The 17,879-nt window shown below is 37.9% G+C and overlaps 1 protein-coding gene across 8 annotated transcripts in view; it reads right to left on the bottom strand.

Moving 5' to 3' along the window:
* The window catches only part of LOC112508906 (callose synthase 10), a 54,856-nt gene that overhangs the window by 26,229 nt on the left and 10,748 nt on the right, over positions 1 to 17,879 (bottom strand). For 4 of the 8 annotated variants that reach the window (XM_025113749.1, XM_025113745.1, XM_025113744.1 and 1 more), the window contains 18 exons: positions 12,084 to 12,194; positions 11,819 to 11,944; positions 10,501 to 10,590; positions 8,995 to 9,092; positions 8,793 to 8,910; positions 7,793 to 7,921; positions 7,445 to 7,521; positions 7,299 to 7,377; positions 6,218 to 6,328; positions 6,021 to 6,123; positions 5,804 to 5,927; positions 5,533 to 5,719; positions 5,391 to 5,443; positions 4,317 to 4,377; positions 4,112 to 4,193; positions 1,356 to 1,405; positions 1,013 to 1,099; positions 766 to 851 (listed from right to left, as the gene is read on the bottom strand). In XM_025113749.1, coding sequence (XP_024969517.1) covers positions 766 to 851; positions 1,013 to 1,099; positions 1,356 to 1,405; positions 4,112 to 4,193; positions 4,317 to 4,377; positions 5,391 to 5,443; positions 5,533 to 5,719; positions 5,804 to 5,927; positions 6,021 to 6,123; positions 6,218 to 6,328; positions 7,299 to 7,377; positions 7,445 to 7,521; positions 7,793 to 7,921; positions 8,793 to 8,910; positions 8,995 to 9,092; positions 10,501 to 10,590; positions 11,819 to 11,944; positions 12,084 to 12,194 — 1,772 coding nt within the window. Of the gene's footprint in view, positions 1 to 765; positions 852 to 1,012; positions 1,100 to 1,355; positions 1,406 to 4,111; positions 4,194 to 4,316; positions 4,378 to 5,390; positions 5,444 to 5,532; positions 5,720 to 5,803; positions 5,928 to 6,020; positions 6,124 to 6,217; positions 6,329 to 7,298; positions 7,378 to 7,444; positions 7,522 to 7,792; positions 7,922 to 8,792; positions 8,911 to 8,994; positions 9,093 to 10,500; positions 10,591 to 11,280; positions 11,731 to 11,818; positions 11,945 to 12,083; positions 12,195 to 12,866; positions 13,039 to 17,879 lie in introns of those variants that run through there. The other 4 variants (XM_025113746.1, XM_025113750.1, XM_025113751.1 and 1 more) reach the window with 3 other exon arrangements.

Below are 17,879 nucleotides of genomic sequence, written 5' to 3'. Positions count from 1 at the left end.
ACAACTTGTTGATGTCTTTACCAAAGCATTACCTAGTTCGCAAATCTCTTTTATTTGTAACAAGTTGGGCATGATTAACATCCATGCTCCAGTTTGAGGACGAGTGTTAAGATACTCAATATCCTTGAAAATGCTCAATATCCTTGAAGATACTCGATAATAGGAATTGGAGATTATGGGTAATATTTCCTGTAATTTGCTATTGTGAAAATCTTAGTAATCCTGTCCTTTTCTTCTCATATTATGTGTATATATAGCCTTTGTACCTCCCTCTTTTGAAACAAGTGAAATAAACAAAGAATTCTACAATAATATAATGGGTCCATTCTCCCAAAAGCACAAACTTTCATTCCAGGTTAAATTAAGGGGAATGAAAATTCATTCCTATCTTCATTCCCTGTCATTTTTCATTTTCCTACCCATTTTCATTCCTCTGCCTAAACAAAACGCCCCCCAAGTCAACCATATAAACTAAACCAAGCCAAAAAAATTATTCTTCAAACTCACGATCATGAGTCATGTGTTTTATTTCTTCTTGTTTCCAGAAAAAGTGTTTTGAAGTATAAACCCATGTGGATAATATCTGGTGTGTTTAACATTATTTACTTGTTAAATACGATAGTATAAGTGTATACTTTTGCAAGCTTAATACTGATTTTTGTGTCGACAAACGTCTTGAGATCATAAATCTCACAGCACCGCTACATACTCATCTACCATTAAGAGATGTCAATTATGGAAATCTCATAACAAGTAGACACCAACCTGTTAGCTTGTACAGACAAAAGTTGCTTAACAAAGGCCTTTGGGAAGCTCTCAAACCGTTTCCGTACCATCTCAATTGATCGAATCTACACAAAACATGCGTTTGTATTTATTTTGAACAAAGCACAAGTACTTATTGTATAAAAAGATGTAACCCTTTTGAGACTAAATAGACTATAATAGTTGCAAAAACCTATAAACAAGGAGAATCCAAATTGTACGAAAAGTCGAAGTAGAATATTAATACCTCGCCTAATCTCCCCCGTGCACCCATTACACCACCGACTATTGCCGACAGAAGAGTGTACCATATATGAATATCCATAATATAGATCTGAAGATTCAAAAAGAATTAACATTAACAAACACTAAAGGAACAGAAAGGCATTTGTATGACCAATACAAATATACAATATAATAGAACTCAAGTTCCGTTAAAAAGCAAAGTCCTTCTATTCACTATGTCATACATGTAAGAGAAGTGAAAAATATTTGAATCTCGAGGTCTCAAATTATTAAAGAAAAAGCTTGTCCAAATAACAATTGTTTTTATAAGCTACTTGCAAGGAGCGGGAAAGAGAAATACTCACAGCCACTATAGGAGCCCATATGCTAACTAAGGTGAGAACATTATTATTATCTGCAAAGGCAAAGGACAAATACAAAGTAAGCATGGGAAAATACATGTCCTTGATGAAAATGGGAATCATATACCATTCAATAATCTCAACAACACACATGCATGGCAAGAAAATTTGAAGTCCGAGGAAAGTTCAACACAAATACTTCATATGTTCAAATTCATCAATGCGTTAGTGATTCTTCAAAGAGTAAAGTAATGTCACAAAGCATAAAAAGATGAAAACAAGGATAGATTCACAAGTGGAACAAATAACAAGTAATAAGAATCTATAATAGAAGAAGTGCAGAACAACAGTGGGTTTGGTTTGGTTTGGTTTAGTTTGGTTTGGTTTGGTTTGGTTCGGTTCGGTTTGGAAAAAGACGACTGGTGCACATGACCTTAGTCAATACAAAGTGCAAGAAGCAGCAAGCGGGCTCCTTCTCTAGCCAACAGGTTTATGTATATTTTGTAATATGAATATATTAGGTTCTGGTGGTTGCTATTCGGTGAAGTAAGAGGATGCAGGAAAGTAAGAGATACAGGAAGCAGTTAGGTGGCAAAGAAAGTCATCAGGTTGGTAAGCAAGCCGCTTTGGTGTCAAGCTAAGTCCCCAGTAAAGACAATCATAACATGCACTCGATCTTGAAAAGTAAATTGCATGTAGGATAAGAAAGTGCCAAGTGCCCACAGATGAAAGAATCACTAAGAAAATCATCTCATGTCCATCTAACAAATCAAATCAGATGAAATAGCCTTTAGTTTGTTATAATAAACCACTTTGAAATAATAAAGTCCCTCTTTGGGGACCATGGAGATTGTCATTTGGAAGCAAAGAATAATGGGTCTATTTGAATTTAAAGAATCTTATGTAGCCATTCTATCTGGCCTTACCTTCCAAATTAATAGTAACGAAGGTGACGGATTAATATTAATGGCTCTGCCACTGTGAGCTCTCAAGCCTTATTCTTGATTTACCTTGATCTATGTCCTCATCTCAGCTTGTGTGCATTTTGGTTATAACTTACAAACTTCAGATGTGTTCAACTGTTAGTTTAATTTAATAGTACTTCTAGTTTAACTACAATTTAGTTAAACAAAAATTCCAATTTTGTGCTAGTTTGAAGTTATTTTCGTGCTCAATTATGTAACATAATTTCTGCCTCTGTTGCATTTGTCTCTATATTCAACTATGTTACTAGAATGTTTAGATCAGGTTTGTTTTGGCTACCACACAACTATAAGATGTAAATAGTTTAACTTGCAAACATTTTGGAAAATATTACTTTAAGCCGGTCCCAGCACACATATTTCTGGTTCTGCCACTGGGGATAAGGGCATAACACGCATGCTTTTCCCCAGCAAGCAGACCATTTCAGCATATGCCAAACAGAAAGAAAAAAAACAAGGAAAGGAAAACAAAGAGAAGATATGATGCTTATCATCAGCCCAGCCACCGCAAAATTTAGACAAGGCCAGACCAGATGTGAGCCACTTTAGCATTAGCAGGAAGCCATTTACATAATATAAACCCAAATTGAGAGACCTAAACCTATGGAACACAACCTCAGGGAACATCGTAGCAGTTTTATCACAAAGTTTCTAACTAGTACGAGGGCCTTCAGAACAACTCTTTCTCTTAAGATATAAGGTTTTTAACATTAGTCGGCAGACTGCTTACTTACTAATTTATCAATAGAATAGGACAAACTTGATTCTTTATAGAACCCCATATCCGATGGCCTCGTAGTAAATCGTATGCAGGAACATACACCCAATTTCCACATGACAAGTGATTACATACCTGAAGAGTCTATCATCCTAAAGCCACCCGCAATGGCTTCACCAAGAATAAAAATACAAACACATATAATAAAATAAAAATCATGGAGAAAGTTTAGGATGAGAAAGAAAATGAACATGGACTGTAGAAAAAGGCAACTTTAAACAGAAAACATCCTACAGTTTGAACTTCAAAGACAAACCTACTTTGCTCAAAGTTTGCCTTGATAGCCTAGTGTGTTAAATTGCAAGCATGAATAGGAGAAAGAACGCAAATACTTATAGTCTCACATAATAAGAGCAGAGCAAGAATATACTTGAAACAGAGACTAACGGGAATGGAACTCTATGAGATCGAATCTCCCGCAACAGTAGTACTAACGAAAAAACTATCGATCTACAAATTGCATTCAGTAGTCCCATTCTCTAATTTACGCGAAAGAACTGAAGCTAACCATTATTTAGACAAAGCAAAGAGAGGTTTAGGGTAAGAAAAGGATAGACAAGAAAATTTCTTCCTTCGTCAAATAATGAATGAAAGCTCAAAAAGAAGGGGGAAAGATGTTTTTTTCTTATAACATAAACTTTTTAACTATACAACAACTGAATGAAGTTAAACCTCTTTCTTCATGTGCAGGAAAAATTAATGGTGGAGTAATATCCTGAGATGCACAGTATTGGAAGAATGATAACTCAGAGTGGGAAATAGATAGACACTAAGGTTGTTTGTTTTTTAAGTGTAGAAAACTGAAATCTGAGAACCCATCTGAAAATTAAGAGACGGCGTCTAAACAGTGAAGACTGAACCATTCAAATTGTTTAGGAAGTGATTCAAATAAAATGGAAGTAGAAGCTCTATTAGGAGTACAAAATTTACAGCAGATTCAAGAAGTGATCTAAGAATAAATAAAAACAAGTGAAATAAGGAGATGATTCAACACTTACTCTTAGATACAAAATCATGCCACGAATATTGCAGTGACGGAAGGTTCTCGATAATGTTGGTGGGATCAACTAATGGTTTGATCTGGACACATAAAAATAGACATTGTGATGGGCCTGTAACTTATAATATATAATGACAATCTAAAATGATGACTGCTCAAATGAAACACCGCCAAAACAAGAAAAATTATGCATCACAACTTGCCTGAAGGAAGTAGGCGAAAGTGAACTTGCAAGCAAAGATCACCAACCAGTACAGCACATACCTGCAAATATTAAGTACAAAGATTATGGAGTTTCTAGTTTTACACAGAAAAAATACTGATCACTTTCACATTAAGCACTCCTGAAGAAATGAAAGGATGAAAAATTAGAAGAAAGTGAGTTAAAGAAGTTGTATGAAGGATAAAGAAGAAAGCAAAGCCTTTTCCCAGCTCTGAGAAGATATGGATGACACTTGATGGTCTATTGATCACACTTGCATCAGAATTGCTTTTGAACAACATGCAACCACATGGTCTTGCCAACAATGGCAAAAAGCTACCTCAGGAAACAGCTAGCCACAATGAAGAGAGATGGGGATAGAAAGCAAGGGTGGAGAGCTAAACAAAATGCTCTCATAGCTAATCAGTAAGAGACGGATATTATAATGCCATCCACCCTTAAAAATACCATAAACATAGATTATTCAATATTAGGTTAGTTATGGAAAAGTAAGCCCAACGGAACAAAGAATGTGCTTTGTTTGATACTGGTCGGAGATATGGTTGTCTAGCTTTCAATGAAATACCTAGTTCAAAAAATTGAATTGTGGAAAAAGAAATAAAAAAACAAAACAAAAACAGCAGCTCTACTTCTGCTATTCGATGTAAATAGTAGCTCTATAGAGTAACATAAAATGTACAAACAAAAGCAGAGATCAAAATATATATAGTAATTAACACCAGATTTATGTGGAAACCCTTGTGGGAAAATACCAAGAGAAGAAAATAATTCACTGTGAAATCAGAAATAAAGAATGTAGAGAAAAGCCACTAAAAACCCTACCAACGGTAACTGCTCTATAAAGTGGTTTGAATAAAATTTTATGTTGGATGGGTTATAAGTTGGGATCCTATCTTGAAATATATATGTAACAAAACTCTTGGGCCATATTGGTACATTGCAAGCTCTAGCTAGTTCTTCATGCTAATTTAGGATAAAAGCAGCTACATATCAAGGGATGATGGCACTAATAAAGCATGTATATGTCATTAGAAGGTCAGAGAAGGAACCAAACCTTATGTAATCCATGGGTCTCTCATAAAGACCACGGCCAACAAAATACCTCTCCTGGAAGACCAAAATTTTAAAAAACTAAGAATTCAAAGATACTTTTCTCATTCCAGAACTGTAAATTGTAGGCCATGAAGGAAAAGTACCTCGTAAATCCACTTAAAGAATTGGAAGAACGGTTGATCAGACTTTTCAGATAAAGAATGGCAGAATGGGAGTTTTAGCAGTAAGGCAAAAACTATGCGTACACCAGCATAAACGCCCACAACAAGCAGATATATTCGAAAGTACACTGAATTTGAGGTATTGTCATTTCTCTCCTGCAAAACTTTTCTGGAAAATTCATTGTTCACAATGAAAGCAGTCAGTCTAGAAGCGCAGAGAATGATATTAGAGGACAGATGATTATAGACTTACACATATACATATGTTATAAATACTGAGCTCAATGCACCCCAGAAGAACCTAATAACCAGCCTTGAAATTGCCATGCCTCTTGCTGTGCTGTAAGCCCCAAACATCAAGAGTACATCCAAGCAACCTATGTAAGGAGCAGATTACATGAAAAACAGAAGCAAAAGAGAAGACTGGGAAAGGCATGTCAAAGAAACTAACAACAGAAGTAACCGCTCACATTCCACAAACTTCATGATAGCATATGTTGGACCAATGCTAAGCAATGTTTTAAAAGTATCAAGGTTTAGTTTTCCATCATTGAATGCTATAATCGTCAATCCCTGAAAGAACATGAAGAAAGATTAATAACCAATATCAGCTTACCGTGCTAAAAGATATTATCACAAGATAAAAGAACAGTTTATGAGTAATTACCTGGAACATGACTACTAAGAAGATCCACATACGATGAAAACTGCGATACAAGTGAAGGAACGTCCGATGCTCAACAAAAGTGCTTTTCCCAGTCTGATGTTTTGAAAAGAACTTAGAAAATGAATGGCCACATAAAACCAGATCACAATATGAAAGACTGATGAAAAAAATGACTTCACCCTCATAACTTCCCTCACCCTAACAATCCTAAGTGCAGAACTAAAAGGATGCAAAAGGCGGTAGAACCCAGATAAGAATTGGTCATGCATGCTGCATCCATATGGTTGATAATCGAGTGTGATATAACATACTAATAAATATGTTCAACCACACTACAACAAAATGGGTCGTTTAAGAAACCCAACCATCCCTCGGCATCCTAATAAACTACTTAATGGGATTTGTAGGACCAAAAACGATGTCGTGTCTAAAGGCATTACAGTAAACTGTTAGGGAGAAGTTAGGCATATTAGCCTTTTTATAGGACACTAAAGAAGTCTATATAAAGGCTAATATGACGATTTATTTTGTGTCCTATTATGTCGCCTTACTTTTTCCAGAGAAGTTGTTAGGTCACCTAACTTGGCCTGATAACTTATTGTAAAGCCTTTAGATATGACGCACAGTTCTTGGTCCTACAAACTTAAAGCACCAACGAGTACTCTATTAGGACACTTGGGCATTCCTAAAAGACCCATTTTGTTGTAGTGCCAGCATCCAACCAAACAAGCTCAAAGAAGCCACATTAGCTCCTCTCATGTTTTTAAATTTAATGGCAATTGCAGACTTGATTTTGCACTGCCGTGAATGTTTCACAAACACACTATGCTGACATACAAGGCGTGCCTATCCTTTTTTATGGTTATTCAGATAATAACAGAAGCTTAACCTCTATTTTGGGACCACTTATAAAAATGACACTTTACCAAACATCTACCAGCTCAAAAAAGTCATGTTAATGCTTCTGACAAAATAAAAAGGCAAGAGGCTTAAATCTGACGGAACCTGGAACGATATTTACAAATTTTGCACACAGTTAAAATGTCAGAAGATGGATAGCTACAAATGAATAATGGCCTACCCTTTTTGCTGGTTTGGGTATTCGCAGAAATGGTGATGTGTCCTTCATAGGCCAGCTCAACTCAAAGCAGGCAGGTGACCTATCATATATTAAATATAAGCCCAAAAAGTATACTAAAATAAGAGTAATTTCTCACAAAAACCTACCAGAAATATTCATTGAAATCATCATAATTCCGCCATGATGAGTGGGCAGCTTTTCCATTATTGTTTCTTCCGGCTTCCTGTTGAAAAGGTAAGATTTGCACTAAATTCAGTAATGAAGTAGAATGACGCACGGCAGCAGCAACCATAAATATATTGATTGATCTGTGATTAGAGAAAGAACAGGAACTATGTTGTATATCGTAGATATTGAAAAATCATTAACCAGTGACCATTATTTTGCTCTATCAAACATTTAAATATGTGAATGTGACAATGTAATAACCAACTCATTAAACAACATCATACCAAATCCATTTATAAACATAAGAAGGGAAGAGATCCCCTGACCTTAGCCAGTGTGTTGTAAATGGGTTGAATGATTTGATTCAGAAAGGACACTGTATTATTCTCGCCAACACAACTAGGAGCATGGCCAGCTTCTCCACGATCCAAAATAGCATCCAACTCCCTGGCCATCTAGGTAATATAAATATTGATTAGTTAAGACAATCATAACAGGCACACAGCTCAATAGGCATTATATCATGGTAGAGTCTACTGTACATAATAATGCAAACAAGGGTGCATCGACAAATAAAAGGCCTTCAACTTTATACTACAAACTCTTATTTCAATCTCTTCATGATGCATTTACTATGATTTTACCAGATTTATAGTCATGCACCCTGCTTAAAACAAACTTACACTGATGGGTCATGGTAACCTACTAGCACTATAAGAGGCTACCAGATTGTGTACACTGTTGATTGATGGGACAGCCTGGATACCATATTTGACACTCCACATTGAAGGTGAAGTTATGTTTGAGTATTTCATTTTGTAAATTTGCTTCTCACACTCGCAGAGAATGACTTGGCAGCAAAATCAATGATTCATAAGTTATCCAACGAGAATACGACGTAAAAAAACGTCTGATAGATTGGAAGTAGTAAAATTAACACCATAAGTTGTAAAAATTTCAAGACTCGGCAGCAAAATCAATAATTCGTAAGTTATCCAACGAGAATTACAAAGTAAAAAAACGTCGACAGATCGGAAGTAGTAAAATAAACACCATAAGTTGTAAAAATCTCAAAAAGGTGTCGAGGTCTGGAACATGTTTCAGTCAAGAACCAAACTGCTGAAAAACAAACCAAGTTGGCAACCTTCAGACTGGTTCCCAGTTTCTAGGTTTTCTTGGTTCTAATTCTGGACCAAGCACATACCATGCATGGACCTTGTGAAACAGAGTCTCCATTATGTTCAAAAATTTCTCAAATGTAGCATGGTGAATGTAACAAAGCACTAGGTCAAGGAATTGATCAACCAATAGAGACAAATGGCTTACATTGTGGAATATGTAGCAAATGCATTCTGGAAGAAAGCGGACATTTGCAGCTTCACCCCAGATTAAGAAGTACAATGAAACCAAGAAAAGCTTTCTGTCCTTATTAATAGCTTGCAACCTGTTGAAAATAAATTTCACATTGAAATTAGTATAGCATAAGATGCAATGAACATAAAAAGTAATACCAGGGCATGGAAGTCACCTATTCCAAACAACGCGTCTACGCAGATATTTGCACCATTTGATGTAGTTATCAAGAACCTTCAGAAAGACTTCCGTAATAGCTATCTCATCTATTTTCTAAGAAAATTATGAATTATCCATTAGCCACATTCTATTAATGATGCAAAATCTGATTATAACAAAGCAAACACCTTGGAGAAATAGTTAAAGAGAAAATTATGGAAATGCAACAGCTAAGGTTCGAAATTGAGACAGCGATGGCTAGGGTTTCGACAAGTGGCGGCTAGATTTTTGACAGGAAGGTGATGTATATGAACGCATAGCCATATATCTTAAGGTGACTATTTCCAAACAAACCAAACTCTTGACTTATGATCAACTAGCGAATAATCAGCCATGAACTGAAAAGTGTCCAGCTGAATCCTCCCAGACCTCTATCACTCTGAACTGCTTTGGGTTCACATCTTCTACAGAGAACTGAGAAATGGGTTGCAAATATTATTGAACACTTCAGAAGAAGCTACTATGACTGGGACATAGACCATGTAGATATGATTTCATATTACCTTATAGACAAGGTTTTCCTCATGTTCTATTATATCCTGTGGTGCAAACATTGACTGGTGTGAGATGGTTATCCACCCATTCCTTATACATAACTGGTGTCCTAGAGCATGACATGGATAAAAGCACACTGAATTGAAATTGTCGGTAGGTTGCTTTTCGATGAACAAATTGAATAGTTTCCAGACTTTCGAGAGGTCTGGAATCTCTCCTCTTGAGCTTACGCTCTCTCAACAGTTTTTACAAGAATGAAAACAGAATGCCGCTACCAACTACCAGCTACAACTATTTATCTAAACACTTTCTTATTCAGGAAAAGGGAAAATACCAAACTACCCCTCACTTATTCTTATTAAAGCAGAGACAAATAATACTCACTAATTCCTTCTTCTATAAGTAAACCTCAAAGGAGGTTTATCATAATCTTGACAATAAGTCCCCAAAAATCATTTTACGTTGGAAAAACTCGAGCAGTCCAATCCTTAAAGTTCCTACAACATCTAACATCAGTTCAATTGACCCTCGCAACATTCTAAACAACGACCTTCCAACCTAGTGGTAAAGGCTTGGGCATGGCATAGTCATGAACCCAAGTTCGAGCCCTGGGAGGGGAGTGTTGGCGACATTTAAGTGAGGCCATGTTTAGCCTCCAAAATTGCCGGGGATTAGTCGGGCATTGGCCCGGACACCCTTACAAAAAAAAAATTCTAAACAACGAAGTTACCAATTTCTACAACCAATTTTAATCAGAAGACTGGTACATATCGGCCCCTTGTATATTGAGCTATGGAATACTTTTGTGAACGCCTCCAGTATGCTCAAGTTTGGTGCACAGCTAATTTAGCAACAATGTGTTCATGAAATCATGATAAGAAAAACACAGCACATAGAACATGACGAAAATTACATCCATAGTAACATGATATAAGGAAGATACAAGAGGGAACAATGGATTACTCACTGGATCCGCTTCAACAGGTATACCAAGTCGTGATTGTGCATTTGCTAAAGTGAGAACAACATTCTCACGCTGATTCTTGATGTTGTCTTTCTGCACATGTAATGCCAGCACAAATAAAGAAAGCTGAACTGATAAATTCTAAACCGAAGACAGATGAGAAAGCAACATGAGGAGAAAAAGATGATTCTCATATTCATTAGCATATGGCCAACTAGATTTTGGACCATCGCTTGGACAAAAATAGCATTGCTAAGTGGCAAAAACTGCAAAACTACAGGTAAAGGGCCACATATAACAAAGATCCTCATAGTGGATCGGTGGGTGATTTTGAACCAAAATTTTATGAATAAATTATACTAACGTATATGCAAGGCAAAAAGCATGTTCATAACATGTGATGACGAATCCATGTACAAATAAAAATTTTGACAGTTACCAATAAGCCTCTATCCACAATATGCTAATTCTACTTTAGTAAAACATCGGAACTCCAAGGAGAAGTAAAAACTCTATAGCAAAACAATTTTCTATAGCTTTAGTTTCGCACAATAAACGGGAAACAGATAATATCAAAGTAAGGCAAGTGAATCACCAATAACACCAATCTATATAGAGAAAACAAGTGTTAGAATGCCTTCGGTGAAGGCTTATAAGGCTTGATATTTGTAAATAAGAAATAAGTCGAGCAGTAGTTTTGATAATAATCATTTTTCTTTCATAAGATAAATCACTATGTTGTGTATCAAGTATTACGCTTCAGATGAAGAACTGGGAATGTACATCAACAAAGGAAGATCCTACTGCATCAAAGCTCCTCAATTCCGTGAGGTAGGGAGGGATGTCTTTGTACAAGTCTTCCCCTTGCATTTCTAAAGGTTGTTCCCATGACTCCTCGAATCATAAAGAAGGAATCTTTCCCAATTGCTCTAAGAACCACAGGCAATATGGTTAATGGACTGGCTGCTCCTAGACACCCAGCAGCATATATAGTCATGGGAAAAGTAGGAAAGAAGTATACTGCGGTGAAAGTTAGATTCCAATACCAACTAAATATATGAGTAACTTTTTGCATGAGTTATAAATCATTGAGAAATGGACCTAAATAGAAGTATGTATACAAGTGGAGGAACTATAGAAATGAACAACAGAGTATAAATTCATAAACATGTATTCACCCCTCAAAGTAACCGAGACAATGGAAGTGAGATGTTCACAAGTCCAAGTCTCATTAACACAAGTGCCTCAAAATTCTACACAACCTAGGATAAGCAAGCATATATTTGGCACCAACAAGGTTCAAATATGAAAGAGTCCATACCTGAAAACCGAACACAAATTCCAGAAGATCAAACATGTCCAAGTTACGCTGTGCAGGAACCTCAAAATCAGCTGGAAGCCTAGGGAATTGTTCATGATATCTAATTGCCGATATTGCACCTCTAACCTGTGAATCAAAATACGGAATGAAGATTTATCATGCCTCAAAGTGCAGCACGAGAATACTGTGCAGTGCAATGAAAAATAAGTGTGTGTAAGCTCTTCACAAGGAACAAATTACAAACTAAAACAGTCTTTCAACTTACTTCTGGATAGAATCCAATAGCATTTGTCAGAGATGGTGCTTCAAGAGGAACGATGTTATAAGGCATTAGATCCCCCGACAATCCTTGATCTGTTTTCTTCAACCTTTTTAACTGGAATATATATACACAAAGAAATGATAAAGGAAAAGATTGATAGATACATATAAGGTGTTGATTGTTTTAAGCAAGTTAGATTGTATAAAGGATGCTAACCAACTTACTCCTAGATTGTCTATAAATAGTACTCGCCCAATTGCATCTAGGGTCATTCGTAATAATATCTTACATAATCACTACATTTTCTTTCTCTCTCACAATCTTCCTCTCTCTCTCTCTCTCTCTCTCTCTCTCTATTACTCTTTCTTCCTCATTTCATGGTATGAGAACTGTAAGACATTGATACTATTACAGAAATCACTAGAGATTTGTTGTCTACTACTCCCTCCATCCCAAAATAAGTGTTCACAATTGAAATGGCACACAGTTTTAGACATTTATAATTATTATTCCTTTCAGTTAACCAAATAAAAAATTTACCCTTATTTAATTTCTTTCTCTTCACAACTCTTCAATATTTGTGCATTAATAAAGGGTATATTTGAGAATGTAGTTATCTATTTTTGAAACTGGACACTTATTTTGGGACAAACATATATAGAAATCTGGACAATTATTTTGGGACGGAGGGAGTACTACAGTAGGAATGAATTAATAGCCAATACACTTCTACCAGTTACTAATATTACTAACTTTGTAACAATTCCACAAAATGGCAAAAACTACCTGGTTTTGAAGTATCAGATGTCACTGATTCTTGAGATATTACATTTGCTTAAGTTTGTCTCAGGTGACGCTGCTGCCTGCTACATCTCCAGATGTCACTCAGTGGAGATGACTCGATCTATACTTGTGTTTTTGTATAAATGCAACGCTACTAGCCTACTACTAATGTTGCTCCACAGACTATTGGATAAGACACTGCAAGAACATTATGGATCACAATAGAGACTTCATACTTGCAACGAGCATTTGCTTGCAAGACATAAGTACGAACACAGCTGCAAACAGTTTCAGCAGTAAGCTTACCGTCTTAGCCTAATGGAATTAGCCTAATTTCAGATGCATTGACAGCATAGAAGCACAAATCACATATTTTGTCCTTGTCCTTCACCCCCTGAATGGCCTAGATCTAGAATATGATTGGTTCATGATAACTGAATAGACTCAGCTCCCCCTTCTTTCCTTGATCTCTGTTCTCGGTTGCTTGTTTATGAAGAGAGGTTGTTGAGGCAACAAAAAGCATAAGGTTGGTTCCGTGACGGCCATGGCTATTGAATGGGCGTGGATTACTAGATCGTTAACATCTCTGGTGGTCTCGATGAACTCGCAACAGCCACATCAACAAGATCAGCCTCTGGCCACCACCATATACCACCGTGGCAGAGGCTGTGGCTGTGGAATAGTGATGAATGAAGCCTGCTAAATCTACCCAAAGTGCGATCAAAGCGCATCGAGAATCTATTACGTGTATTCTGCTTCACACGCTGCTACTGAACTTCAGAGGAGGTTTTCCGGCCGTGGAGCATCAGTCGCATTCCCTAGGTTTAAGGCTTACACATTTTCTCAACCCATAGGTACTGACTTTGGCAGACCAGAGTGCCAAGTGTTTTAATACGACCCAGCCAGTTATGATAACTCAGGTCAACACGCAGGTCAGAATGGCCTAGATCAGTGCCTTTCACGATTTGGAGAGTGGACCAGGTCAGCTGATTTCTGGGCTAACTGAGCCTACCGGACAATCATCATATGAGCCATCTGATTGGGCTTTTTCAGATGTTCCTGGTGGGAAGCCCTCTTAACAACCATGAGGGATATTTCAGCCGCCTAATATTCTGGTTGGCCACATTACGGGTTATTCGGTGATCCAGGTAGCCCTAGGTTTACAAACATTTTTGGCGAAGCCACACCATCGAGTATTTTCTCCGACTGATTACCAGATTCAGGAGCAATGGCGCATATGACTGCCAATCCGAATTTGATCAAAATGCAACTGCCTATTGAGGGTCCAATCATGTCTAGGAAGAAAATGGTATGGATCTTCCTATTACATATGTTTGGCACTCAAAATTAGCTTAACCTAATTGGTCCCATAATCCCATATATTGCTATGGATAAATAACTACAAATATTGAAGATAAAAGCTAACATAGAGGATGATCAGCCATACAGGGACTGAGACACTCCCCAAACTCCTACTGGAGGCAGCCTCGAACCGGGGTTTGAAACCAAACTTCTCCTCGAACCTTGCGGAGGAACCCTTAGGTTTTTGGGGCATTGGATTCTCACCGGTATTTGGTAATATTTTACTTGTACATGGTCTAACCAAGAACTTATTGTCCATATCTCAGCTAGTCAAAGATGATCCTTGTTCCATTCAATTCTCACCTTTTGGTGTGTTTGTGAAGAACCTGCCAAGAAACACTCTTCATCACATTCAGCCTAATTCACGAAATATCTACTCTTTTCCGGCTTCCGCCACCACTTCCTTCACTCAAAGGATCACTCCATCCATTTGGCATACTCGACTTGGCCACCCATCAAGTTCTGTTTTTTGCTTACTTCATTCGTTTTCCAATAATGACAAAATAACATGTTTCCTTGAAATGCTTGTAATGAAGCTAATAGTACCGATCACCATTTGCACCTACAGTGTCTCGTATGCATTGTTACATTTGGGGTCCCTCTCCTACTATTTCTTGGCGTGGATATAAATATTTCATCACTTGTCCTCTCTTAATAGAGCTATCCTGGTTCAGTTTCCTTCTCCACTTTCTCTTTCTATTATTTTCCACTTCGTTGCAACCTCTTGCAACTTCATCTCCTTCCCCTTTGACTGCTACTTTTAAGTCTCCTTTTCTTCCTCTTCTTCTACTTCCATTTCTCCTACCACGCAAGCTCATCCGCTGGTCACAAGAAACCATGAACATACGTGTAAGTCCAAGTCACTTCCTAATCATGTTCTGTATCATGCTTCTCATACCTCCCACTATTCCCAAAGCTAGTATAGCTATTAGACTGAATGTACTTAAGTGCAATTAGTATATGTAGAGGGCACTCCTATGTAATTAGTATCTCTATATATAGAGACTGATTGTAATTAGGTTACATATCAAATCAATACACAAAACCCTTGTGGTTTATTTTGGTATCAGAGCCAAGTTACCAAAACCCAACCCGCCCTCTTGGTCACGCCACTACAAGGCTGATCGTCCATTGCCGCTGCCACCGCCTCTGTTAATCTGACCGTCGTTGCCGCTGGAATCATCTGCTACCACCGCCACCGGAATCTGCCGTCTGCTATCCACTGCCGCCACTGGAGCCCTAATTTTTGAATCTGCCGTCTGACGTCCGCTGCCATTGGAACCCTAATTTTCAGTCTTTTTTCTTTTACGGTACATTACTACATCCTGGCTCTACTAGCCTCTTTCACAACAGCAGAGATACAATCTCACAATTCACAAGTTTGCTCTTACCCTAACTCCTACAAACTATGGGTATTGGAAAACAATGATCCAACCCTTTCTTGTAATAAATAACCTATTGGGATATATAGATGGATCAATACCGTGTCCATCCAAACATCTACCATCAACCACAACCACCTCCAATCCAAAAGGCTACCACTGATCCACAAGATAACCCTAATTACCCGATTTGGATTTCTATTGATGCTCACATTCTAATGTTGATTATCTCCACTATCTCTGAAGCCACTTTTCGACATGTCAAGAGTGAAACTTGTCGTGATCTCTGGCTTGCCCTAGAACGAGCCTATTCCCCTCACACATCATCCAGGGAATATATACTGAAAACTCAACTTCTCAGATTCAGATGAACGGTGATGAAACTCCATAGGCTTATCTCAATCATGCACAGGAGTATGCAGATGCTCTAGCTGCCATTGACGAACCTGTCAAAGATAAAGATCTCGTTATGCTTGTAGTTTCTGGTCTCCGTGAAGAATACAATGGTCTCAAATCTACCATCACCGCACGTCAATTCCTGACTACCTTCAATGAACTTTATGCCTTCTCAGTGACCATGACTACATGCTTGGACAAACTCGTGCCTCTACTCCATCTGTTTCTCAGCTTTTTGCAGCTACAACCGGCAATTCTGTTTTTCACAGCCTTCTGGTTTGTCACTGCCTTTTGGTTATCATCATCAACAACTTGTTGCTTAGATCGATTCCATTGCATCTAAACTTGGTTATCAGTTGATGTCTGCTGCAACTTCAAGCCCTCAAGCTTTCTATGGTTCTCGTCAGCCCCACAACAACAACCATGGTAATCGTCACCAAGGAACTTCTGGTGGTACAGCGGTGGACGTGGCAATGGTCGCCAATTTAGTTGGGCATCCAATCAAAACACGCTATACGAAATTTGTAACCACTGTGGTATTGTGCACCTCCCATCACAGTGTCCTAATCGTGATCCATCCATCATTCGTCCTACGCAAACTGCTAACTTTGCCAATAGCCGCTCCTCCCCATCTGTTGAATGATTGAATCAACTTCATGGTTTCCTGACACAGGAACGAACAGTCATGTTACGCCTAATTTATCAACAATGGATAACTCTAAAGCTTATCATGGTGGTCACGCTCTCCATGTTGGTAACGGTAAGGGTCTCCCTATACTTCATAGTCTCAACCATTTACTCACCACACAAACCCATTTTCTATTTAATATTCTTCACATTCCAAAAATCACCAAAAATCTTCTTTCTGTGTTTAGATAACAATGTTCTCTTTGAATTTCACTCAACTTTTTTTGTCGTGAAGGACAAGTCTACACGCACTACCCTGGTTACCGGCCCCAGTGAGAATGGACTTTACTCTATTCGTCTACCCCAGCTCAAGTCTATCAATAAAATCGCTTTTGCTGCTGATCGTGCATCCTCTACCATTTGGCATAGGTGGCTTGGTCATCCACATCGTCTTTTTCATTTTATGCTTTCTAGATTTTCTATTCCTGCTACAAATAAGACATTACCTTTTTGTACGTCTTGTCAAATGGGGGCAAATCATCAAAACATTCATTACCTGTTTCTTCCTTTCGAAGTAATAAAATTTTAGATTTGGTTTATTGTGATGTCTGGGTCCTGCACCTATTCAATCTTTTGAAGATCATCGTTACTTTATGCTATGTGTTGATCATCATTCTCGTTATATGTGGATCTATCCATTGGCTCAAAAATCAGATGTCTACAACACCTTCAAAGGTTTTCTTACTGTTAATTAAGTAACCTAGTTATGGTAATGTGTCCAAGCCCGATGGGCTTTAGGGTTAGGGTTTCCCGTGTAATTATGTCTATATATAGTGTCTCTCCTCTTGTAAATTTGAATTTATCTGATTAATCATATAATAGAGAATTCTCTCTAATATCTCGGTCCTAGTTCTCTCTGATTACATGGTATCAGAGCCTAGGGTTTATCGACGTTACTGTTCATCGCCGGAGTTACTGTTTATCGCCAGAGAGTACTGTTCACACCCCCGCCGTCGCCAGAACCCTAGTCCGCCACCGTCACGCCTCCACGCGCCGGCGCGTGAGCCCTTTTCCGGCCTCCGACGACCTTCGACTTTTAGGGTTCTGGTCGGAATCCCCATCTGGTTTGTTTTCCGGCATCTTTTTGGTCTAATTTTGCTGTTATCTAGTCGCAACAGATCTGATCTCATCTGTTTGGTCAAACTCTGTTAATTGCTATCTGTTTAGTCTGGTTTCCTTTGATAATCTG

The sequence above is a fragment of the Cynara cardunculus genome (assembly GCF_001531365.2).
Source record: "Cynara cardunculus var. scolymus isolate 2C chromosome LG 3, CcrdV1, whole genome shotgun sequence".
Taxonomy (NCBI): domain Eukaryota; kingdom Viridiplantae; phylum Streptophyta; class Magnoliopsida; order Asterales; family Asteraceae; genus Cynara; species Cynara cardunculus.
This window is presented reverse-complemented; position numbering and strand designations above follow the sequence as displayed.